The sequence below is a fragment of the Numenius arquata genome, chromosome 19, assembly GCF_964106895.1.
Source record: "Numenius arquata chromosome 19, bNumArq3.hap1.1, whole genome shotgun sequence".
NCBI lineage: Eukaryota > Metazoa > Chordata > Aves > Charadriiformes > Scolopacidae > Numenius > Numenius arquata.
The window spans coordinates 1,198,368-1,222,800 of record NC_133594.1 but is presented as its reverse complement, the minus strand read 5'-3'; the positions used below and the strand labels follow the sequence as shown (position 1 = coordinate 1,222,800).

Sequence of the window (24,433 nt, the reverse complement as noted above, 5' to 3'; positions counted from 1 at the left end):
TCTGTATGTTATTCTGCTTTGGCCAAGTGGCTCAAGAGAGGAGAGCCCAAGATCTGGAGATGGAGGTCCTGTTCTGGTTTTTTTCAAAAAAAAGCAGGCTCTTTTCCCCTTGGCACTTTCCACGTCACCCTCATCACCGAGCAAACTCTCTCCCATCTCCTGAAGGAGTCAACCTATCTCTCTGGAGGCTTGCCAGGATCTGTCCTTTCCCTGACCTTACCTCTGGGGCAATCCTTATTCAGGCCTTAATCACATCCTGTCTAGACTTTGTTGCAGTTCCCGCTTTTATGGTCTTCTGAAATCCCTCCAGCCTGAAGTGCTAGAGGAACCAGCATGATGCAGGTGATGGTGTGCAAGGTGTCAAACATGGGCTTTGTCCTTTTCGGTCCATCTCTAATGTGCCTGGAGGCAACTTCCCAAAGCCCTGAGGTACCTTCCCAGCGTGGGCCACACTTGCCCCCTTCTTGGCTCTCTTTTCTGTCATCTTGGCAGGGGCTGCAGATCAGGATGGTCCTCCCTTGAGCTCTGCCAGGGGGCTGGAGGACATGGACCCACATGCCCAGGTTTTTTGCTCTTCTCTGTAGGGCAGGAGGCTTTTCTCTCTCATCCCAAGTGTTGCACTGCAAATTCCTGGCACTCCTGGCCTGGGAATGGGTTGTTGGCTTCCTGTTTCAGTGGGTGGCTGAATTTGGCCAACACAGTTGTTTGCCTAAAACCCATAGGTGTCTCAAGATTTTGTTTTCAGCCTTTTTTAGACCCTTTTACTGGGTGAGAATACCAGAAACTTGCACTTGCCTTCTGCCTCCCCTGCACAACTCCCACTTACTCTGTCCCTTCTTCTTCACTCCTCTTCATATCCTTCTTTTCCTTGTTTTTTTTACACCATTTCCTCGTCTGCACAGCCACTGCTTATGCTTGCGTTTGAGTGCTTGATCGCCGGAGGTCTTCAGTGTCGGCTCTCCCGTGGTGTTCATGGTAGAAGGGTATTTGATTCGGGTAAGCCAAGGTGAGGTTCGAGGGTGACAGCTAAAGCCTTCACCATGGATCTCCTTTTGGTGTGGTGGTTATTTTCATCAAAGTCTAGCTGAGCATAAAAACTCCTTCCTGAGTGTATAAATTCCTTGCTGATAATCTTGGCAGAAAAAAAAAATGTGTGAGGTGGTAAAAGAGGGTAAATGCATTGTGGGGTGAAAGACTTCTGAGAAGTCTTGGAGAACGTGCATTTAACATGGATACACACAGAAGTAAAAATCCAGGAGCAAAGGAGCAGGTTATGCTTAGAGGGTTAGAGCTGTAGCGTGGAAAGCAACGACTCAAAGGCTTTGGTTTATCACTGAAGGCGGTAAAGTTTCCCTGACCTGAAGCTCATGCCCATCTCCAAACTGGTTTTCTTTTAATCACGTTCTCCTATTGCTCTTGTCTGTGTGAAAACAAAGTGAGTAACGGCCAGTGCAAAGCTGTAGCCAAGAAAGCTGCCGCTTCGAAGCGTGTGATCAGGGGAGCGCTGATTAGAAGTGACTGGGTGAGATCACCCTGTGTGGGGGACCTGCGTCATTCTCCGTCTGATGAGTGATCTCTGCTTCGTAGAAGATACTGATGGTCTCATGGGGGCTACAAGGATAAGTCAAGATGTGAAAAAAATACGGAAGATTAAGAAAGCTTCATCCATTTAGCTCAACTGAATGAACGGGGACACTTGGACTTTGAAGATACGACCCTCATAGTGTTATCACTGGAGCTTCTCCTTGGAGTTGCACCCAATTCCTCTGGAGAAGAATCCAGTACTGGTAAATAGAAAATGTGTGTGGATCAGTCCTAGGGGTGGGTACCTGCCTTAAGAGCTCCCCACCAAGGATTATAGGATTTCTGTGGCCAGCTGCAGGTGGCATTCTCTGGCCAGCGATGCAGAGGGTCACCACCATGTTCTCCTTTGGCATCTGAAAGCTCTATCAGAAAAGATCTGCTTCTGTTTTCTCATCTCCCTCTGTTTTGCTGGGCAGAGCTATGAGATTATTACGTGAGAGAGAGAGAGGGTGATGTCTCAGAAGGCATCCATGGTTCAGGCTTTGCCTGCTGAGCTCGGGGACAAGCGGGCAGGGTTTGCACGGATCCAGCACATGGGTCCCTCGTGCCGGTGTCCTGATGCCCGGCTGCAGACTCCTCCCTGCCAGAACCCCAGAGGCAGCGGCTCCCGTGCGTGGGTGAGCAGGAGAGAATGGGGTTAGGAGGAGAGGTAACTGTTCTTAAGCTCGGATGGGAAGGTACTTTGGCTGCAAGGCTTAATTTCTGGGCACCTTTTCATAATGTTTTTGTTACCATATTTTGCTTTACAAGGCGTGGTTATGGCTTCCTCCTTCCTGCTGGGGCTCTGCAGCAGCCCCAGCACCGATCTCCTGTTCTTGTCTTGGGGGAAGCACAGTAACTCCCTGCTTCCCACCTTCCCTCCTGGCTTTCGTTGTAGCTTGTTTTCTTTTAGGAAGCACTTTAACCGTGCCCCTTCCTCCTGGAACAATGCTTTGCCAGTTGTGTTCTGTAGTTAAATCCATCAGCAGAGGAGGCTTTGCTGTTTGCTGTCCTGCAGAGCACGCCCAGGTGGACAGTGTCTGAGACATCAGTGTTGGCCGCTATGGACATTTTTTTTTTTCCTCTCCTATAAAATCTCTTCACCCCCCCAAAAAAGGTCTGTGTGACAAGTGTCGTGTGGCCTTGATCACTCTAGTCATAGGCCGTCTCTGTCTTCAGAGGAGTCCTTTCATCATGCTGGTTGTTCTGTTTCTGATTTTGGTTAGGGAGTTGGTTCTGGGAAATACCCAAAGATACTCTGACTCTCCAAGGAGCAGCTCTGGGGGATTCTGTGTCATGCCTGGATGAATTCAGGCTATGCCTTTCTTTTCTGTTTGCTCTTTTGCTTTTATGAGCCCTGTGATTTATCATGGTAGATGCCAGATCTGTTTGCAAAGGACTGTTAGAGACATGTTCCAGCTCGCCAGCAGTGCGATGGCAGCCCTGGGCAGAGCTCCCCATTACTCCAGCCCTCCCCTCTCATACCTGCTGCTGCTGATGCCTCAGGGTCACCTGTGATTTGAGTTTCCCGTGCTCAGCTCTGCAGGGGGGTGAGCGCTACCAGGGTCCACTGGAGCCCTGGGCCTCACGGCGCTGGGGTGCTCTCGGCAGGCTCTGGCTGTGTGGGTGAAGGGACACCCCTGTTTTCTTCCCGCAGTAACTCGGAGGAGCAGAGGGACCTCTATAAACCATTTTGTGTGGAGCTGCTCTAAAATCAAGGGTCTTCCTGGAAGCAGCATCTAATGGACCTGCTCTTACCCAACCCGCGCTGGCTGCGCTTTTATCTGCTCCACATCCTGAATTCAATCAGGCCCATCTTCCCATAAAAGCACAAAGTTACCTGTAAATGCTTTTTGTGTGTTTCTGTTTCCATGAGTCCCTAATTTAAATCTGCTTGGTTTTGAAGTGGTGTTTTTTTTTTTTTACTGCTGATACTTCTAATCTCTTTTTCTACCCTTCCGTGTGTGTTAGGTCTTCATTTTCTTTCCTCCATTTCCAGCACGGCCACTTGCTGGTCATGCTTTTATCTCCTTCACTTTGCTGTGTTGCTGTTTTCAGAATCCCTGAACATCTCTTCTTTGAGGCTGAGGGACCTGGGATGGCATCAGGCATGTCCCAGAAAAGTTGCTGTTTGGAACAAGGTGGGGGTGGGAGAAAGATTATAGTGCAGATTACATTTTGTTATTTCTTATATTAATAAGGTCAGGAGTAATGAAGAGGGTGAATGTGGGCATGAGGCCAACAGAGTGTTGAGAGCAGAGGAAGGGATTTTCCAAATAATACAGAGGAAAACAGACACTCCCTGGATTCATTGTCAATTAAAACTATGCCAGTAGCTTTGGGCTTATTAAGAATCCCACAAAAATGAATTTCCAGGGTAAGGGGAAACTTTGTGGCAAGGGCTTGATTTGGTCTGAAAGCCAGATGCTGCTGCCCTGCCGTGAGACTCACCACCCCGTGATAAACCCTTACCCAGCTCGTCCTCCTCCTGACGTGTGTCCGTCACCCGCCGGGCACGGAGACAAACTGTACTGGCAGCGTGTCCCCGTAAACAGTGACTCAGTCCCTGCCCACAGCAAAGTCACCTCTCGAAGGGTGACTTGGTGGTGCCAGTTCCCAGGGAGCCCCTGGGATGCTGGGTTGTTTGCTGCTTTGGCCAGAGGGTTGCTGAAAGGACGCAAACCCTTCATTGCTGATGCTCGGTGTTGCAAAGCAGCTTTCCCGGTGCTGTGGGAAGCTTTTTGGGAGCATCCCAAGGAGCCGTTAAAAGCAGCCACGTGCTCACACACTGCGTCCTGTGCTGAGAGCAGTGGGTGGGTGGCTTGGCGTGCAGAAGGGCCGGTATCCCGTGTGCCCAGTGGCCTTCTGCAGCCGCTTACTGGCATCTGCTGTGTTTCACTGCAAGCCCCTGACTCCTGCTGGAGAGCAGGGCAGGCTCAGACCTCCTTTACTGGTATAATGATTGCACTGAGCTACACACCCCCAGCAGGTTTCTGGGTCAAGGATCTCCAGTGCAGTGGAGAAGCTCATTCTTCTTATTTTAAAGATCACCCTAATCTGCACTGATTGAAATGGGGAGCTCAGACAAGCCAGAAGCAGAACAAAATCTACCTTTTGAGCAGTTATCAGTGCTCCGGGGTAGCTCCCAGCTCCCGGGACACTTGAGTCGCTGCTCAGGCACAGGGCTGGGCAGACACCAGGTTCAGTGTTTGCTTTCCACCCGTCAGCGTGGTTTAAAGGTGTCAGGTTTGTTCCCTGCAACCGCTCTCACGGGTTCTGCTGTTGTGAAAGCCAAACTGTTAATTTCTCACAGGGAGCAAAACGGGGAACTCAAAGACTGCGAGCAGTGAGAAGCTCCACCGTGAACGCGTTCGGAGAGATCACATTTGCTTTTAGGCTGCGACTTCTGCGGGGCGCTGGGATTAGTCGGCAACTTATTCCCTCCTCCTGCTCCTTGGATTTATAACTTATGTAAATGGGAAGTGACACGAGAGAGCAGAGGGTGTGTTTGTGTGGTGTTCTACTGTCGGGCAGGTTTATCCCTCTTGTCACGGGACTCCACCAGCCTCGGTAGGTGGCTGCCAAGCCGGGGCAGCCTCGTGCGAAGCTTGCTGGGAGCACCCGGAGGGGTGTAGCAGCAATCGGCCCCTTGGGAAGGGGTGCCTGGGCTGCCTGTCATGGCTGGTGCACCTCCCTGGGGCAGAGGATCCTCCCAGGACGCTCTCTCAGTTCCAGCAGATGAATTCCTTATAGCTTCTTTGCTGCTCTTGTGCTTCCAGGTGACCCTCTTTGTCTACTCCGACCTGCTGCTCTTCACCAAGGAGGACGAGCCTGGGCGCTGCAACGTGCTGAGGAACCCTCTCTACCTGCAGAGTGTCAAGCTCCAGGAGGGTGAGTGTCTGCAGCAGCAGTTGGAGATGTTTGGGGCATTTTCTGGACCACTAGCTAGAAAGGTTTCTGGCCAGCAGCAGGATAGCACCCATTGCTTCCAGCATGTAACATCCAACTGGTGCTGCCAGATCACCCTTCCCTAGGGTGCAGGGCCAGCATCCCCCTTCTCAGCCCTGAATTAACCCAGTCCCCGGGAGCTCCATCTCCTGGGACACCTGCAGGGGCACTCGGGCAGCACCACGTCCCAGGGCTTTTTGGGTGCGTCTCTCAGGGATTTGGGGCTGTCGTTCCCCAGCATCTCGCTGTGCTGCGTGTTCCCCTTGCTGAGGTTACATTGCCCACTGCGGGGGCTTGCCGAGGCTGGGAAAGGGAAGTGAAGTCTTGAGGTTTCCCCTGTGGTGCCTCGAGAGATTTCGGAGGTTGTCTCCAAGGCAGTCTGGCGAAGCCCCACTGACCTTTACTTTGCTACTTCTCCCTCCAGCCGCCCACGTTTCCCCCCACGCCGGCATCCCTCCCCCATGCACTCCCCACTGGTGAGGAAAGAGCAAACCTTGCCCTGGGTGGGTGGCTGTGGACCATGCCCTTGCTGTCCAAGGTGGCTGTTAAACCCACCTTGGCTGGGTTTCCACCTCCAGCTGAGGGCTTAGGGAGGGCTTCTAGGGCAGGGGGTGGCTTGAAATCAGTTAATTCAAGTTGAAATGCTGAGGCTGTACAGAAGATGGCCTTTAGCTACTCAGGGTCAAAAGAGGAATGAGTGAATTGCTCTACCACATCCTATTTGCTATGGTGGAGACGCTTCTTGGCCCCGGGCCCAGTTCCCACCTTGTTCCTTCTTTGGTGCAGTCGCTCTTTGGGTACAGGCTTCTTTTGTGTAGAGTTGCCCGACTGCGGCAGCCTGGGGCTGGTGCCCAGCTCCTCCGCGAGCCCCAGCTGTGGGTATCACTGGACCAGGACCCCACATGGAAAATCATCGTTAGATATAAGGAAAAACTTTTCTATGGTGAGGTTGGTCAAATATTAAGTTGCCCAGAGAGGTTGTGAGATTTCCGTCCCTGGGGGTGTTCAGGACCCAACTGGGCACAGCCCTGAGCACCCTGCTCTGGGTGCTTTGGGCAGGGGCTTGGACCAGAGGCCTCCAGAGGGTCTGCTTCTCACCCGAATTGCTCTCTAACTGTATGAGATGATGTCTTTATGCAGTCCTATGGCCCTGACCAAAAGGGATTAATCCAGATTTGGGCTGCTCCTCCAAAGGAATCATTTGCTGGATGAATTTTGCCACTTCCCATGACTTTCCTCAGCCAAGCTGTGAGCTCTGTGGATGAGCTGTGTCTCTCTGTGTCCCCGACGTTGTTGGGAGCCTCAGTGCTGCGGCTCTGCAATGCTCTGCTGGACACCACAGGCTGCCTCTCCGTTTTTATTTCCTGTTTCTAACAACAGTTCTGTTCCCAGATTAATTCACAGACCTCTTTGGTGGGGGGAGAAATGCAGTAAGTGAGACAGGGCAGCACGGCGTGAGCCATTTAGAAAAGCCATTGAAGCTTCACTGGGGTTTGTTGAGTTTGTTCTCAGCGCTGCTTATTTCTAAGAAACGGACAAAAGAAATTGTTCCTTGTTGAAGTGCTCATTGGTCAGCGTCTGCTCCGGGAGCGCGTGCTCCTGCCACCCCTGGCTGCTCTCAGAGGCTGTTAAACAGCCCTGCTCTTATTCCTCTCCTTGAAGAAATCGCCTTCCCCGGTGCTGGTCCTGGCTCTGTGCATGAAGGTCTGTTTGCAGCTGTGCTTGGGAATGTGCCTCCGGACCTCAGGCAGAGCCGTTGGATTTCGGGAGCAGTTTTCTGTCACTTATTTCCTTATTGCCGTAATAACGTGGCTGGATCACATCTGGAAGAGCTGAACAAGCCTCTCCAGAGGGGATGTTTCTCTGCAGCGCTGAGCTGCCCCCCAAACAGTGGGAATCTGGCACAGTCGGAGTTTTCAGGTGGCTCATCCTCCCGATTTGGGCAGAGCCCCTTCAAAGGTGGGTGGAACGAGCAAAAAGATGTCCATCCCTTTTGGCAGGGGTTTTCTGTTGGTCTCCTGAATAACTGAATGGCACATTAATAGGAACAGGCGTATTGCTGAGTATAACAATTGAGACATCTCCGGTACACTGAAGACCATTGTGCTGTTTCCTGTTTCTGCTGCTCGCTGCACTGTGCGAAAGCAAATCAGTATAATCTGCTTTACAATGCTCTGTCTTCCTGCTTTAGAAGCCGAGCGTGGCTGATGAGCACCACACCGGCCAGCATTTCCAGCGCGGCAGGGCTGGCTTCCTCACTAGATACTGTGGGAATTTCCACGAGGAGGTGGCCGCCTCCCTGGGATCCTGGCCGTCCCTGGGTGGATGCCCTCCAGGGACAGAGAGGAGTGCTCCTGTTTTGCAGCTGGAATGAAGATCCCCAGGCTCTGAGCCCTATCCCCAGCCAGGATCCTGCAAATGAGGACTTTTCATGTGCTGCTTTGCTGTCCCCAACATCCCAACCCGCTGTGGCTTACAGCAATGAGCCCCAAGATGGTCAGATGCTCAGAGTATGACTTATGGGGCTTCTGATCCCCTGTGGCTTCTCCCTGCTGCCCCAAGGCTGCTGGGAAGCACCCAGTGCTTACACCTCCCTGAGGACAAGTGCCACAGAGGGTGACAAGCTTGTCCTCTCTCAGGAGCCAGGTCTGGATGTGCCCAAGAGCCTTCTGCTCTCCCCACATGCCCAGGGTCCCCAGCACCCTGCCCCGTGAGCTCCTCTTTGGGTGCCTAATGCTGAGCAGACACAAGGGAACAGGGAACAGGGTGCCCACCCTCACCGTGGCCATTGCCACCATCCCCTGGGCCGTGCGAGGAGGCTGAGGAGAGGAGCAGGACCATCTTCTCTCTTTTCCCATCTTTTTGACCCCATGCCCAGGGTGCACCATCCCAATGCAGCAGGTGTTTCCGTGGGTGGCAGAGGGTGGTGGGCAGAGCCCAGGCGGCGCGGAGCCGCGGTGGTGCCAGGAGCTGCGTAAGCGCCTGCCCCGCGCGTCACCGTGGGTGCTGGAGAGGGGACGTGGACCCACAGAACCCGTGTTCTTCTCCTGCCTGTGCCGAGCAGACGCAGCAGCCTAGCCCTGGGGCAGGGACGAGCCAAGTTACTGCCAAAGACAAGCAGGTCCCCGTCACAACCCATCAGGAAGAAACTGAAATATCTTCAAGTGAGTTTGTTTTTCCTCCTGCTTATTTCTTTTTAGTGTTTCACTGAAATTGGCTGAGGGTATGGGCTGTTCAGCTGTCACTAAAGCTGCCGTGTGGGGAGCGGAGCCCCAGATTAGCCCAGGTGCTGGCTGCCACCTCCCTGGTGTGAGGTTGTACCTCTCCCCTTGTCCTTCGTGGTTCTCCGTGGGGCAGGAGATGAGCAGAGCATGTTGGTTGCGCGGCTCCGGGGCACAGCAGACTCAGGCACACCAGCCCGACCCTCCGGAGACTGGAAAAAGCTCCAGTGGAAGAAATTCCAGCAGACCTGGTTTGTGCTGAAATCCGCACCTGGGGCTGCCCTTCCCGGCTCTGCCATCGCTCTCCTGCCTCCCCACGCCATGCTGGGGATTGGCACTGGCACAAGCCCAGTGGCTGGGCTGGGCAGCCAGTCCCTTACATCCCCTTTGTTTTCTCTCTAAAGGCAGTTCCTGGTAGAAAATGGGATTTAAGCAGTTCCTTAGCCTGGGCTGTGCGTCCCGTCAGCACTGGGCTGCTTGGCCATGTGCAGCAACAAGCCTTGGAGGGACAGGGGACAGGAGCTGCTGGCACTGGAGGTTGCTAATGCCAAGATTTGGAGCTCAACGGAGAGGAATTTGGAAGGGAACTTAATTCTGATGGTTTTGGGCTTTTTCGGGATCACTTGTTACTGCAGAAGGAGTAAAGAGAGGCCCAAGAGAAGCAGGGTCGTTCCCAGGGGTGATAAACTCCCCCATCACCTTTCTTTGCTGAGGCTGCGTATCTCCAGAGGGTGACTTGTTCCTTGGATCAGCCGGGAAACCTGGGTTAAAGCTCCTGAGGAAAAGTGGTTGGGACGTGTTAGTCTTCTGCAATCTGCTTTGCAAGGCAGCCTGGAGAGCTTTGGCCATGGTGCAGGGAGGAGCAGAGAGCCCAGCTGGGAAGACAGGGTGGCTTTTGTACTCCTGACCACTTGGGAAGCCAAAGCGGCAGAAGGGGATGGTGGATGGTGACTTGGATCCTGCCTCCAAACCCTCCCTGGGAGGGAAAAGTGCTGGCTGAGGGGCTCCCGTCGGAGGCTTTGGCTTTGCGAGGAAAATGCTCCCCAATGGTCCTTCTGGGATTTATGGAAAGAGAGTGCCAGGAGAGCTCGAGCATTGCTGTGGAGAGTGGTGAATGGATTTTCTGTGGTGCAGAGTGAGGCTCGGGCTCCCAGCCAGGCCTGTTCAACGTGTGCTTTCAGCGTGGCTCCCCTTCTGGAAGGGAAGATTTGGAGGGGCAGTGCTGCTGCCCTTTGGCTACCAGCTTTGGGGCCAGGCTGCTTCCCTGACCCTTGCCAGGGTAGAGCAGATTGAAGATCATGAAAAGGCAAAAGGGTTCCTCACCCGAGAGGTTCTCAGCAGCGCTCCCAGCAGGGCTGGGCTCCAGCATCCTGGTGTGGCACGGTGTCCTGGTGTCCCCAGAGTGATGTCTGGCCCCAGAAGAGGCATCTGAGTCCCTCAGTGGGTCACAGCTCTTATCTTGACATTTGGGCTGCTGCCCGTGGCAGAAGAATTGCTTTCCTCTGGGGAACAGGGTGTTTCCACTGCTGTGCAGAGCCTGTTCCCATCGTTAGCGCAGCTCGGGCTGTTGAAATGAAGCAGAGCTTGTGCTGACACCGCTTTGGATGGGATCTGCGGCCGTGCCCAGGCTGCGGATCTGATCTCATGGCAGCGATAATGTCATTAAAAGGGTTATGAAAGCTGCAGCCCGGCAGTGCTGCGCGCTGCCAAGAGCAAAGCTGGTGTGGGCCATGCTGGTGTGAAGGAGCGAGCTGGCTCCAGGAGACGGCATGTCCTGCTTCAGAGTTGAGGTGACCCTGTCCTGTGGCAGTTTCATATCCTCATGCGAGGCTGATGTGTGCCAGGAGCTGGCTTCCCTTGGGCTGGGGACACCCGTGTCTCACCAGCAAGGATCAAAGACCAGGGAATCTTCAGGAATGGCGTTTTGCTGGGGACAGGGAACGCTCAGCCTGCAGGAACCAGCCTGGTGGAGCAGCTGGAGCATAACATGTCCCCTGGGACAGCAGCAAGGTGGGAGCTGAACTGGGCTGCTCCATGATTTAGCAGGACATGGATCGCAATGTTGGTCACTGAATTGCCTCCAGCACCAACTCCTTTCCCAAAGCTGTGGAAGTGCAAGTCCCTTGGCCAGGTCTCCTGAGTGGCACCATGCTGGAGGGACCTTGGGGAGTTTGCCCTCAGCCCTATGAAGCAGGATGAGCTCTCCCCCCTGCCCCATGTTGGCTGCTTCCCATTGCCCTGGGATTTGGCTCCATCTCCTTGGGGAGGAACCAACCCCAAGGATGAGGGGCCTTTCTGGGCTGCCAGGTCATGTTGCTGACTCGTGTTGAGCTTCTCATCCACCAACACCCCCAGGTCCTTCTCCTGAGGTCTGCTCTCCATTCATTCTCTGCCCAGCCTGGATTTGTGCTTGAGATTGCCTTGACCCAGGTGCAGGACCTTGCACTTGGCCTGGTTGAACTTCATGAGGTTCACACAGGCCCACCTCTCCAGCTTGTCCAGGTCCCTCTGGATGGCATCCTTTCCCTCCAGCGTGTTGACCGCTCCACACAGCTTGGTGTCGTTGGCAAACTTGCTGAGGGTGCCCTTGACCCCACTGTCCATGTCTCTGACAAAGGTGAGCAAGGACGTAGGGACAGGAACTGCTCTGGTCAGTCCTCCTGGGAGCAAAGTGTCCACCATGGTAGGATGGGATAGATTTGACCCTGGTGCCCAGGGTGGCTGCGTGACCTGTAGCAGGTCAGGCAGAAGAACCTGTGCGTGGCCTCCAAATAAAACAAACCTTTTTCCAAAAGGACAACCCCAAAGGAGGATCCGTGAGAACGTGGTGAGTCCATGCAGGACACCACGCAGCGCAGCCCGCCCGGCGCACGGCCCTGCAGATGCAACGTCCATCACCCCCAGATCACAGCCTGGTACTGGCAGATGACAACAATAAATATTCATTAAATGCTGTCCCTTAGCCAATTCCTCTGCCAGTTGGCTCCGCTTGCAGAAATGCAGTTGTAGCTTAATTTTGATCCCGGTTTTTCTTCTTTACAGGTTCAGAAGATCGGAAATTCTGCCTCCTTTACCTCGCAGAGGTGAGTGTTGCTCTTTTCCAAATTAACTTTCGAGTGGGACCTGAACACACACTGACAACTCTGATCCTTTCTGCTGGGGCAAGGAGCGCTGAACGGGCTGATTTTAACTTCCTTTTTAGTTAATTTGCCAGAGGTCTGGAAAGGAAACGTTACCGGCTGTAGCCAGAATATATCAGTAAGAAGCCGCTAAAAGGAGTCTGTGGACGGGGAGGCTGGGCAGCACGGAGACGGGTTCGCTTTTCCCCTTCCCCCTGAGCGCAGGAGGTGGATCTTCCTCCACGCGTCTCGCTTTCGATTTATCTTGGGATTCTTTCTCCCCGGGGGCAGATTTCCTTGGCTAGTATTCTGTCTTTATTTTTTTTAGGCAACTTGCTTTCCTCGTCTTCAAGCCACCCAGGTTTGAAGCCCTCAAATAAAATCAGGAAGCTGAGTCTAAAAGATATAATCGTAGCTCTAAAACCGCGTGTGGCCGGTGCGTGGCTCAATGCTCTGAACAGCTTTGGAATCACTCAGACGTTGGCACAGTGACGTTTGTGTCGCGAAGCAGCCGAGGAGACTGCAAAATCGGTTCACAGTGACTGGAGCTACCTAATCATTGAACGCTGCGGCTTTTTTTTTTTTTTTTAAATTCCTTTTCGAGTGACTTTACTGTGTTCCTGGTTTCAAGGCCTTGTATTTTCAGAGGTGGAAATTTGGATGTGGGAAAGATCCCCAGGGCTCAGAGGAGAAAGGCAAACCTTGCTCAGCAGCCCCATGAAATAATAAGCTATTGTGAAAGCTGGGTGAAAACGTTCAGAATGAAAGTTGTTCACCTTGAGCGGCTGGGATTCGGGCCAAAGCATGAATTGCTGCGTAACTATGGGCTGACGAGTTCTCTCTCACGTTTCCCTCGTGTTCCTTCCTTGTCTCCTCGGTTTCTTCCCGGGGCGGGAGCTGCCTCCTGGGGGGGTCTGCTCAGACCTGCGTGGTGTCTCCCTGCCCGGCTCCTCTGCTGGGACTCGGAAGGGCTGCGCTGGGTGTTGTCAGCGACATCCCCGTGGCGGGATGAGGCGCTCCTGTTTTCCCATGCAGTTGGAAAAATGCATTTGGAGCCTGAGGTTTAATTGAGAAGCTTTGGGCCCCTGAGTAGAAGTGATTGAGAGAGAACTGGCTGCGTTTCATGAGGTCTGGGCGGGGTAGACTTGTCTTTGTCATGATGTTATGAAGTGCTTTGGTTTCTTCTGACGTGCTTTAGTGGCTCTCACAGCTCTGGTGACTGAGATCTGTCACATCCATTGCAGTTGGAGGGTAGTAGGTCCATAGAAAACATGAAATATCTCCTTTACTGTCTGTACGCTCCCCCCCAGAGGACAGGAGGTCCAGACAGGCTGTGATTGTGGGATTCTGCAAACCCCTCTTATTCCTCCGGGGTATTTTGGAGCTTCCCGATCTGCGGTGACCAGTGGGTCTGCCACATGCCCCAACCCCAGCAGTGGCTGCCCACACCCTGCCCTGTGCCAGCCCATGGCTTTCAGGTGACATCAGGGGAGCCCAAAGATGGCACCCTGCCAAACAGGACATCCCCTGGGCCACCCCTTCCCTCCCAGACCCCACGGGGTTGCTTTGAGGCTGGTGGTTTTCTCTGAGCGGGGGAGATGAGGCCAATGTAAGACCCTCCTGGTGGGGAGATGATTCTCCAGCCGCCTGGTTTGGCTGGGTCTTTGCTGGAAGGAAGGGAGAAGGTGGCTTTTTTGTGTCCGCCGTGAGAATGTGGCACAGACAGAAACAGCCACCTCCAAGGTTAAGGAGACAGAGAACTTCTAGTCTCTGATATCAGACTCTCCAGCAATAGGCAATTTTGGTTTGGAAGGGGAAGCTGAGGCACAGAGAGGGGGATGTGCCTGTGAGTGTCCTGCTGACTTCCCCACGGTGGCTCTTCTGGGAAACAGTGACCTGCAATCCTGAGAGCCACGTGGAGCCGGTGACTAGGCTGCAAGGACATGGGCTGATGGGATTCTGGTAGCAGAAACCTCTTGCTTTTGCAGTGTGGGGGTTGTGGAGCTCAATGAACCCTCCTCGGTGGAGGTGGACCTCAGGTGAACGGAGACGGGCTCTTCTTAAATGATGGGATGGTGTCATGGGAGCCAGCCCTGGAGCATCTACGCATCTTCTTCCTGCAGGGAAGCCAAGAAAAGAGTCACTGTCAGGTCATCTCTCTTTTCTTTCTTTGCATTCCCATTCCAGGAGAAAAGCTTTTGTTACAGGGCTGTGGGGGTGTCCCCAGGAGGTTTTAAGTCTTGGCAGCCTGTGGGAGGGATGGGACAGTCCCCCTCAGAGGCATTCGTTCCTGCAGGCTGGCTGCACTGGGAGGCTTTGCGAGGGCTTGTGTGCCTCACTGAACTGGTGGGAGCATCAGTTTGCGGCATTAAGGTCATTTCTGGATTTTTGGTGGATTCAAGGCATATTGGTGGATTCAAGTTGCTGTCACATGAAAGCTGGGAAATGAAAGTGAAGACCGGGAGCTGGGGTGGGTGTCTCTGGCCCAGCCCAACATGGCTCTCCCTATTGCCTGACGGATGTGGTGTCCACTGGGTGCCACTGCTGCCTGTGTGACCTCCTTTTGCCCTGGTGCAAGGCTCAACCTTCTTCCCGGCTGAGGGAATGAGTTGGTTTCCTTCTGCAAGGATGGGCTTCCCATCCAGAGGGGCTGTGTTCAGGCTGCCGGGGTGGGGGTCTGGGAGGCCTGGGGGGGCATCCCTGGCAGGGTGCTGGTGCTGGCACTCTCCTGGCACCCTCGGGGTCCCCGAGGACCAGCAGTTGTGGCACCAGTTGTGGTGCGGCAGATGTGGCTGTCCCGCTCCCCACCCCTGCTGGTGGCCACTGAATAGCTTTGTGTAAGGATGCGCTAGGGACCGATGCTTGTGTGGACATGGGGTTTTGTCCCATGGCATCCTGAGGGGTCTCTCCTCCTTCTGAGTTGCTCCTGTCCTGCTCTTTGTGGTAAGTGCTCCATCCCTGAGCTGGCCAGCAGCGCTTTACCCGCTGGAGCCTTTTGCTGGCCCAGCTCTGCCGGCTGATCCTGGCTGGGAGGGAGGTGATGGGTTTGGGGGCGGGTTTGGTGGTCATCGTTATCTGAGCTCTTCTGCCACAATAATCTGGACAAACACATCCTTTGCGCTGCCGTGGTGGGGCTTGGGAGGTTGGCAGAAGCTCTTGTGTTACTGTTTCATATCCACAAATCATCTGCAGTGAGCAGTAATGTGTTTAGTGCTGCTGTGAGTGGAAAGGGAGCCCACGGGGCCGGGCTGACTCTGCGTTTGCTGCAGGAATAGCTCTTCGCTGAGGCTCTGAGCTGCCAGCTCCTCATCTTCCTCATCAGGAAGGTTAGCGAGTAATATTCTGACCCATAAGGTCGCGTTTTTGCATTTGGGTCTGGCATGATCCAAAATAAAGTATGTTTCAGTGTCTGTGAGTTGCGTAATTTATTTTAAACAGGAAAGAAAATTCCAACCTTCAGGGAAACTGCAGTGTCATAAAAAAGTTACTGCTGGTCACCCTGTCTAATTGCGTGTCAGTAAATCACTCCACAGAGTTTAAGTCCTGCGCGTTCTGGTTATTTACACTCAGATAGTAAATGGTAATCTTTATAGCCTGGTGTAGGTCACAGCAGAGGGGTGCTTGTTTTACAGGCTCCTCTGCATGTGAATTGCAGCGCTCGGAAGTCCTGAGTGCCGGGGGAGGGGGGGCCCATCCTGGTGGGGCACGTGGGCTCCTGGCAGGAAAGGGAAAATACAGGTTGGTGTTGGAAAGAATGCAGAAACAGAGGAAGGTTCTCCACTGAGCCGTACGTTCTTGGTGGCTTCATTCCTCGTGGTGGTCACGGGGTAGCAGCGATAGTCCCAGCACAGCCAGGATTTTGGCAGTGAAGGTGGTACCTTTTGATCCAGGGAATACTGTGTATGCCTGGAAGCTTGTCTAATTTTTCAAATTGCCAACCGGTAGGTGAAAAAGTACTAGCAATGGTACTAGCAATGCTTGCAAACCTGGCCTAGCATGTGTTTCATTTCAATATTTTAAATCCAAATGAAACAGTTGAAAGAGCAGACCCTGCCTGCGAAAGCTTTGGGCTGATTCAGTGTGGACCCGCGTTTCTGCACCCCAGAGAATTCAGAGTGGGGGAGTTTGGCCCCGTTTCCCCAGTGCCCACGTGCCATTCCCTGCAGGGCACATACACCTTCTGTGATGACACACTCTTCCTCTGCCAGGAGAAAACATTTACTGCGCGGTGGCAATCGGTGGCCTCACAGGGAGCCAGTCCAGGGACGTGAATGTGGTCCAGGACTGTATTCACACCCTTCCCTGCTCCGGAAATATCCTACTGATAGGAAACTGCAGATCAGTGTTTTATTGCATTGTTAGAAGTTTTTGATTCGAACCCAACATGTTCAGACCGAATTGACTTAATATCAAATAGCTCAGTAAGTTTTTTCGTTTGAAAAGCACCAGGAAAATTGATCTTTTCCTCTGGAAGTTTTCATATGGAAGTTTTCATCTGCAGACACTGGAGTTTCTCTTGGGAAACTGCTCCAACAGAAAATCTCTCCGGTACCAACCTCTTGGCCTGCTGCGATGAGCACACTTACGGACCCGAGCAAATTGATCTTGTTTTGGAGACGCACATCCTAACTCTGCACAGGAGATCCTCTGGACAAGTGTCAGAGAAATGCCACTGTCATCTCTTGTCCCCCCCTGTCCTATGCCCTGGCTCTATGTGGACACATTCCTGCACCCGTGGGGTCCCCCGTGGGCACCCCTGAGCTGTGTCCCAGCTGCTGGCAAGGGTACGCTTTGCACAAAAGCTTTTTAAACTGGACCACAACGGTGGCGAGGGGCAATGTTGTAGCTTGTGTAAATGTGCTTCACTCCATAGTCATAGAATCGTCATAGAATCACAGAATGGTTTGGGTTGGAAGGGACCTTAAAGATCATTGAGTTCCAGCCCCCCTGCCCTGGGCAGACCTCCCAGTAGACCAGGTTGCTTAAAGCCCCATCCAGCCTGGTCTTGTTTTTCATCCGGTCTTCACTGGAGGTGTCCCAGCTTGCTCCAGAGGAGAATTATTTTCCCAAAGCTCTCTCTGTTCCTCGTGCATGACTGATTTAATGACCTTAGGGATGTGGCATTGCCCATTTCTGTCCCACAGGGAAAGAGCAAGGAGAACTGAGGTTCCTATCTCCGTACAGGGAATCTGAATGCTGCAAAAGTCTTTTGATGGTACAGAGGACTTCAAGGCTTGGGGACATGCTGTGACATGAGATATTATACACCTGGGTCATTTTGAAGCCAGCTCTTCTGGACATGTCACCAGAACAGTTCGCAAGGAGCTTTTTTGGGCACTGGCCTGGCAGATCTAGAGGACACTTTGGCAGATGGTTTGGTGATGGAGAAAAGGGCAAAAGGGCTGGCTGGAGGTGACATCAAACCTACGTGACCAAGGGAGCAGCTAATGTGAATTTGTTTGGTAAAGAACTTAAAAAGGACTTAATAATGAAGGAGAGAAAGAGTACAAATGGAGCACAACCAGAGCAGATGTCCTCACTGCCACTTGGCTTGAGATGACACAACACCTGGCCTGAAAACCTAGAAAGACAGGAAATTGCTGAGGTGCTTAATAAATAGTTAAAAACCCTGGTCTGAAACCTCAACATCATCTTCTGTGAGCGTTGCTCTGCCAGGGAGGGCTTGGGAAGCCTCGCTCTTGCTTAATTGTGAACGATCATCATTGACATGGTAGAAAACAGCAAATAATGCCTGAAAACGCATGCGTATGACTTGACGTTTGGGAAAGTAGGAGATGATAAGGAGGATAGTTCAGTGACAGAGCAGTGGGCGTTCGTTGTTAAGGTGGGTGAAAGCTGGGGACGTGTTTTCATGTGATCATGGGGAAAAGAGGACCGTACCCACAGGTCTGTAAGGATCAGAGGTGACGGATAAAAGCTTGTTGGGGGAAGGATGATCAGCAGCCCTGAGCTCCTGCAGCGAAAGGTGGCATCAGTGATGATAAAAGTTTGAGATTCAGTCAGCTTTCCCATTCCTCTGTTCTCTGACCCCAAAGCGATAGCTGGAAGACTTGCATTTTGGGTTGAATTTGTTTCCAACCAAAATGAGATGGTTTTGGCAGGGGATTAAGCAAAGGAAGTTATTCCTCTTTTCCTTTTTCCCAGCATTAAGGAGGATTTGGTGCCCTGCGTTGGGCTCTGCTGTTGTGGTTTCCCCTCCCTGGTTCCTCTGTTCCCTGGCAGGGCTGGAACAGCCTGCAAGATGTCTTGATCCCTCCTTTTCGAATCCTCCATCCTCCTTTTGGTGCTTAAATACAAGAAAATACCCGCAAAATACAATGACAAAATGGCCAGTTTAGAGATGTGAGCTCAGAAAACCTCGGGGCTGTAAATGATACCCAGAGACCACAGCTGTGCCCAGCTCTGAGCCCAAAGCAGCGCTGGCTGAAGATGCAAGAGCACTGCAGGGGAGAGGTATATTGTATTTTAAATTCCTGGTATGAGAAAATGAGGAGTCAGGTGCATCGGGTGCCGCATGCGGGATGGGAGAAGGTAGAAGAGATGAGTGTTTGTCTGTGGACTGTGTGCTCTCTTGAAATTATAGCTCAATTTCCTCTAACTGGTAATAGGGAAAAAAAATGGTATTTGTCAGATTTGTGGGCTGTGTGATTCGTCAGATGGGCTTCTTGTCCCGCAGCGAGGTGAAAGATCCTCTGGGCTGCAATGGAGCGGGGACCACAGACAGGGCTGGAAGCATAGGGATCCATCATACATAAGGGCTTCAAGTAGAGAAAATCTGGATGCGCTCCTTGCTGCCTGCTCTTCCCAGTTTTATTACATGAATTTGAAGCCCATTGAGAGAATATGAAGGGTATTCCTCTGCCTTCCACTTCCCACTCCCAGTCCTGTTCAGCATAAGGGGGGATTCCCTCTCCTCCAGCCGCTCTGCTGGGGATGGCCAGGAGATGCTACGAAGTGAATAATCCCTTCTGACATTTCCTTGGCTTCCTGCATATCCCACAAGCCATGGCTCATTTTTGGGATGCTGGAGAAGTTCACCAAGTGGGGCTGTGTCCTGCACACAGCGCTTTGACTCACCCAGCTGTCCTGGAGGCTGGACCCTCAGCCTGCACATGCTGAATCCCTCTGCCCTGTCACAGCTTAACTTTTTCCTGAACAGAGGTTTCCATTTTCCTCCATCTGAAGGATGGCAGGTCCCAGCCACTGGATTTCTCTGTGTGTGATGCCAAGAAGCCCAAGCTGCGGCCTGAACCACAGGTGCAGTGAGAGAACCTCAGACCATGACTGCCAACATTTTGAAAAGTGCTTCTGAAGGATGTTGTGACATGAACCCACCTGTGGATTCCCAAAATTCAGCCCTACCCTGCATCCCCATGACATGCCCCAAATTTCAGCTGTAACCGAAACATTCATCTGGCTGAAGGCAGCGCTCTCCTCGTGTATTCCCAGAGCCTGAGCATGGAAAACGATGGCTGTGGAGCTGGTGGCCAGGCTGCTGCTCTGTGCAGAGTTCCCTGAGCTCTGCCTCCTCTGCCAGCGCGCATTTACAAGGGTTAGATGATGTGGGGTGACACCAGCAGCAGCAGCCCCAGGTTGGCATAACCCATGGCCTGGGGACAGGGCAGCTCCTGGGTGGTGACAGCTCCCAGTTCAGGTCTCTTCGGGCAGAGCAGGGAGTGCAAGTGTCCCAGTCGGAGAAACTCATCAGCGCTGCTTCCCTGCTTTTGTGAATCTTTCCACAGTTCAACCTGAATCTGAATTTTGAGATGACCATAAAATGTGCCTTTTGGAGCAGAAGTACTTATTTTTTTTTCCCCCAGTTTTAATTCTGTGGTCACACTTCCCAGATGTTGGCAAAGAGAAGAGCTGATGTGATGTGATTACAGCACTGGAGAGATTTTAAAAAGGCCCAGGCACCAGCAGGGGATTTTGGAGGGGAACTGCTCTTCCCTGGGGCTGGCTGGGCAGGCTGGAGCTTGCTCTCTTTGGGGCTGTGCTCTGGGGTCGTGTTTTCAGTGGGTGGGTGAGCTCAGTGTTCCTGCCCCTGGGGCTGCTCAGCTCTGAGCCCTCTCGCTGGAGAGGAAGGGGTGTTTGCAGGGTGGGAAGGCGATGGACCTGCTCTCTGTTTCCCAGAGCGGTGTTTGCGCCGGGAGCTCCGTGCCTGGCTGGTCTCAGGGCTGGGGATTCCCTGGAGACTGTTATCCGATGAGCCACCAGAACAACCCGCTGGCCTGCAAAAACAGCCCGAGACCTGTGTCTTCGTTGGCTGCTCCAAAGTGGGTGGAAAAGGTTCTCCAGACTGGCTTTTCCTCCTGGAGATTAGCACCATTTGGGCTGTGCCATGATGTTGGGCTCCTGTAGCATCGCTCTTCCATCCTCTCCTTCCTCAGCAGCAGCATCTGAGTCTGACTAGCCTGGGGTGACCTGGAGCCACTGGTGGCTCTGCCCCATGAACCAGCAGGTCTGCTTTGCTGTCTTGGTGTCTCTCCTGATCCGTGGGTGGCTGTAGGACAATGAAAACCCATTTCCTAAGAGCCAGCCCTTAGGGTTACAAGGAAGGATGGGCACAGCTCTCCTTCACCTGCATCTCGAGAGCCTCCCTGGCCCAAAACCGAGTCCCGCTTCTCTGCAGAGATTGCTGTGCCCCACAAACAAGATGTGCTCCACACACATCATCTGCTTGAGCACCCATGAGATCTTGTCACCTCCTGGTCATCCCAGTTTTCAACAGGGCCCCTGCTGTTACTGCCAGTGTTTGTTTTTTGGGCACCACCAGTGTGCCCAGCAGTCCAAAAACCACAGGAAGAGACGTGGTCACCCTGTGGCCCCCCCTAGCACAGCTTAGCACGGGAGAAACTGAACTTTCTCATCAGACCTAGCTCTGTGGGTCATGAAACAACCAGCCAGCAGTTGCCTGTGTTTTGTGCACAGGATATTCCCAGGGCTGGCTGTTTCGTCGCTGGAAGGTTTGCTCTGCGATTTAAAAGCAATTGTAGTCTGGAGCCCGTTTCCGAGGTACTTCCCCTCTGGGATCTCTGCTGGGTTTGGCCGTGTCCCAACGCTCTGACCGTTGGAGGCCAGGGGCTGGGCAGAGCCGAGCTGGGCTGTGAGCCCTGGCCCTGAACCGCTTTGCCATGAGCCCTGCAGGGGAGAGGAGCCTGGGAGAAGGAGCAGGAGAGCATCCCCCTGCTCTGCAGGTGAACATCCACCCAAGGACCTCACCACCCCTGGGAGCACGTCTGCTAGCAGGAGCTGGGGCAGGCGGCAGTGAGATGAGGATGTCCCCGGACGAGGCTGGTGGCTGAGTTCAAGGCTTTGGAGGTGTCAGGCTGAGTCTGGCTCGTTGTCATTTTATCTTTGCTTTGCAGTGACATGTAGAGCCACAAACAGATGCTGCTGTGCTGGGTCCTGCCCAGAGGGGCCTTTCTGCAGCATGGGGTCTTGGTGTGCGGGGTCTGGGGGTCACTCCTGCGCTATGGTGCCATTCTCCAGGAGGTCCTCAGCTGTTCAATGGGCTACAGAGCCAAGAGTCCCTCTTTGGCCGGTGTCCGCTGGGGTAGCCAGGAGCTCTGCCTGTCCAGATCCCTTGCCTCTCATCTCCCCGTGGGACTGGGGGGCATCTGCAGGGGGGAGCTTTTCCCATGGAGCGAAAGGGACCTTTTCCTGCAGATAATCCCTGGCCCGTTTGGGGCTTGTGTTGGCTGGTCTGAGTCCTCCTCTGCGATACGTGCCCTGTGTTTTCCTCCCGCTCTCCCACGGGCAGCCCTGGCCTGGGGTCCGGTGCTGCCCCAGAGGCTCCCGCTCCGGCCGACACAAAACACCTGCAATAACATGTTTTTCAAAAAAGCTGGGGTGAAGGCAGGCAGAAAGCAACTGGCAGCCACTTCAGTTGCTGGCTTTATCTGGTCGCAAACGCCCCCTTCACGCCATCTGCATCCTCCTTTCCCAGCACTGTGAGATTAAACCCTGTTTTCTCTTTGTAAATATTGGCAGGCGAAGCGGCAGCCTCCCTGAATGAAAACAATAGCGGGGAGGCCGGTTCCCAGGGCGAGCCCCGAGCGTGCGCAGGGCACGGAGCAGCCCTGGCCTTACCCACCTCCCCGCTCCATCCCCTGCCAGGGGCTGGGCTGCGGGGACACGTGTCACCGGTAGAGCTTTATCCCATGTAACGGTCAGTTCTTCACATCCCTGGCTGGATCCCAAAGGACTTCGCAAGCAGGAGCGTGGGCTTTAGAGGCAACCGGGGGGATGCTCATCCCCTGTGGGTTGGGCTGGCTCCTTCCCCGACACAATTTCATGTTATTTGGAGGGAGCAGGTTGGTGGAAGAGGGAGAAACAGAGCTCTTCCCTTGGGAAATGTGTGTGGGAGAGGTTGACTATCATTGTGAAGGAATAAAATGCTGAGCTGTTGTAGCACAGAAATGATAGTGAAATATGTACAGATTGGATAAATGCAATTTTGGCTGTTTGTATCCCCTCTCAGCCTTGTCCACAACTCCCAGGACACACGTTTGGTAGGGGAGGGGGGAGGAGGGCTTTGACTTTCTCCTCTGCCTTTGGGACCAGAGGACAATCTCCTCTCCCAGCTTTAATATTCCCAGGCGGCTGGGGCCGGGAGTCTCGCCGGCTGGTGAGGCTGCGCGGGAGGGAGAGTGGCACTTTGCTCTCAGCAGCCGGTGTGGGCTGAGCATCACTTGATGCTAAATTCAATCAAAGAGATGGGGATTGTAATTGAATCAGCAAGGGGCTGCAGAGCAAGGGTGGGTGAGCTGTGCATCCGGCACGAGCAAGGGGATACGAGACGTCCTTGAATTGCTTTAAGCCTCACGCCGGGGGAATTGCAGCAGCTCAGTGGAGACGGGAGCATGCAGTAGTTACAGCACCAGTGTGGGCACTGGAGTTGCTGCCGCCGCGCCGGTGTCTTCTAGGCTCTGCTGAAAGAAGCTCAACATGAGCCGGGAACGTGTGCTGGCAGCCCAGAAAGCCCCCCACATCCTGGGCTGCATCAAAAGCAGTGTGGCCAGCAGGGTGGGGGGGGGATTCTGACCTTCTGCTCCGCTCTGGGGAGACCCCACCTGGAGTGTTGTGGCCAGCTCTGGAGTCCTCAGCACAGGAAGGACATGGAACTGTTGGAGCGGGGCCAGAGGAGGCCATGGAGATGCTGGGAGGGCTGGAGCCCCTCTGCTGTGAGGACAGGCTGAGAGAGTTGGGGGGGTTCAGCCTGGAGAAGAGAAGGCTCTGGGGAGACCTTAGAGCCCCTTCCAGTCCCTAAAGGGGCTCCAGGAAAGCTGGGGAGGGACTCTGGATCAGGGAGGGGAGCCATAGGATGAGGGAGAACAGTTTTAAACTGAACGAGGGGAGATTGAGATGAGATGTGGGGAAGAAATTCTTTGCTGTGAGGGTGGTGAGAGCCTGGCCCAGGTTGCCCAGAGAAGCTGTGGCTGCCCCATCCCTGGAGGGGTTCAAGGCCAGGTTGGATGGGGCTTTGATCAAGCTGGTGTGGTGGGACGTGTCCCTGCCCAGGGCAGGGGGTGGAACAAGGTGATCTTTAAGGTCCCTTCCAACCTATTTGATGATTCTATGATCCACTTCTGGCCCCAAGTGCAAGGTGGGGAGATGCCAGCCTGGATTTCCAGCCCAGCAGGTTGGTACCTGTCCTCTCCTCTGAAAGCAGGAACCATTCCTAGGGACCAGTGGGTACGGCAGTGGTACAGCCTGCTGACCTGCTGGCGTGGGACTGGGAGAGACTGAGCCATCTGGGGTGGGAAATAGAACTGCAGTGCTCCAGGGGATGATCCAAGCATCACTGTGACTTGGGGTCTGGGGGGGCAGGGGGGAGGCCCACCACCTCGTGTCCTGGAATCACAAACCTCTGTCCCATTTTGAGAGCACTCGGGAAGCCTGAGCATGTGTTTTCAATGTTTCTGCCTGTTTCTGCTGTAGGAATAGATGTGGTGAAACCCAGACATCAGAAAGATAAGACCTTCTCTTTTCTGGAAGCCTCCTTTGAGGGGCAAAGGGCTGAACTAGAGATCTCTTTTTCTAGAGGTGACATGGGAGGTTGAGTTATTTACTGCTTTAATAGGGATTTGGGATTAAAGCTGAATGAATTAGCTTCCAGTGAAAGCAGTATTTCAAATGGTGTGACTAAAAAGTATTTTCCCTTTTGGTTGTGTTGTGTCTCTGGGGTCACAACCCTGCAAGTTCCTTGCTGGGAACTTGCAACTTCTCTCTGACCTTTCTGGGACAAGCAGGTTATCAGAGACCTGCCCTTCTGGAGGGAAATCCTAGGGGGAAATGAAAGGCCTTTTGCATGCCCTTTAGTGGGAGACTCTTTTTACTTTCTGTGCAGTTCTGTCCTAAAGCTAAGCTTTTTCTCTTTTCTTTTTTTTTTCCTCTTTTTCTATTTTTTCCTTCTTTTTCTTTTCCTTTCTTTTTCTTTTTCTTTTTCTTTTTCTTTTTCTTTTTCTTTTTCTTTTTCTTTTTCTTTTTCTTTCTTTTTCTTTTTCTCTTTTTCTTTTTCTTTTCCTTTTTATTTCCCCACAAAAGGAGATGATCGAG

At 53.2% G+C, this 24,433-nt stretch overlaps 1 protein-coding gene across 4 annotated transcripts in view; it reads left to right on the top strand.

Annotated features, from left to right (window-relative positions):
• The window catches only part of RGS3 (regulator of G protein signaling 3), an 88,506-nt gene that overhangs the window by 37,065 nt on the left and 27,008 nt on the right, over positions 1-24,433 (top strand). For 3 of the 4 annotated variants that reach the window (XM_074161312.1, XM_074161313.1, XM_074161314.1), the window contains 2 exons: positions 5,343-5,454; positions 11,775-11,815. In XM_074161312.1, the coding sequence (XP_074017413.1) occupies positions 5,343-5,454; positions 11,775-11,815 (153 nt within the window). Of the gene's footprint in view, positions 1-5,342; positions 5,461-11,774; positions 11,816-24,433 lie in introns of all 4 variants that reach the window. The other variant, XM_074161315.1, reaches the window with a different exon arrangement.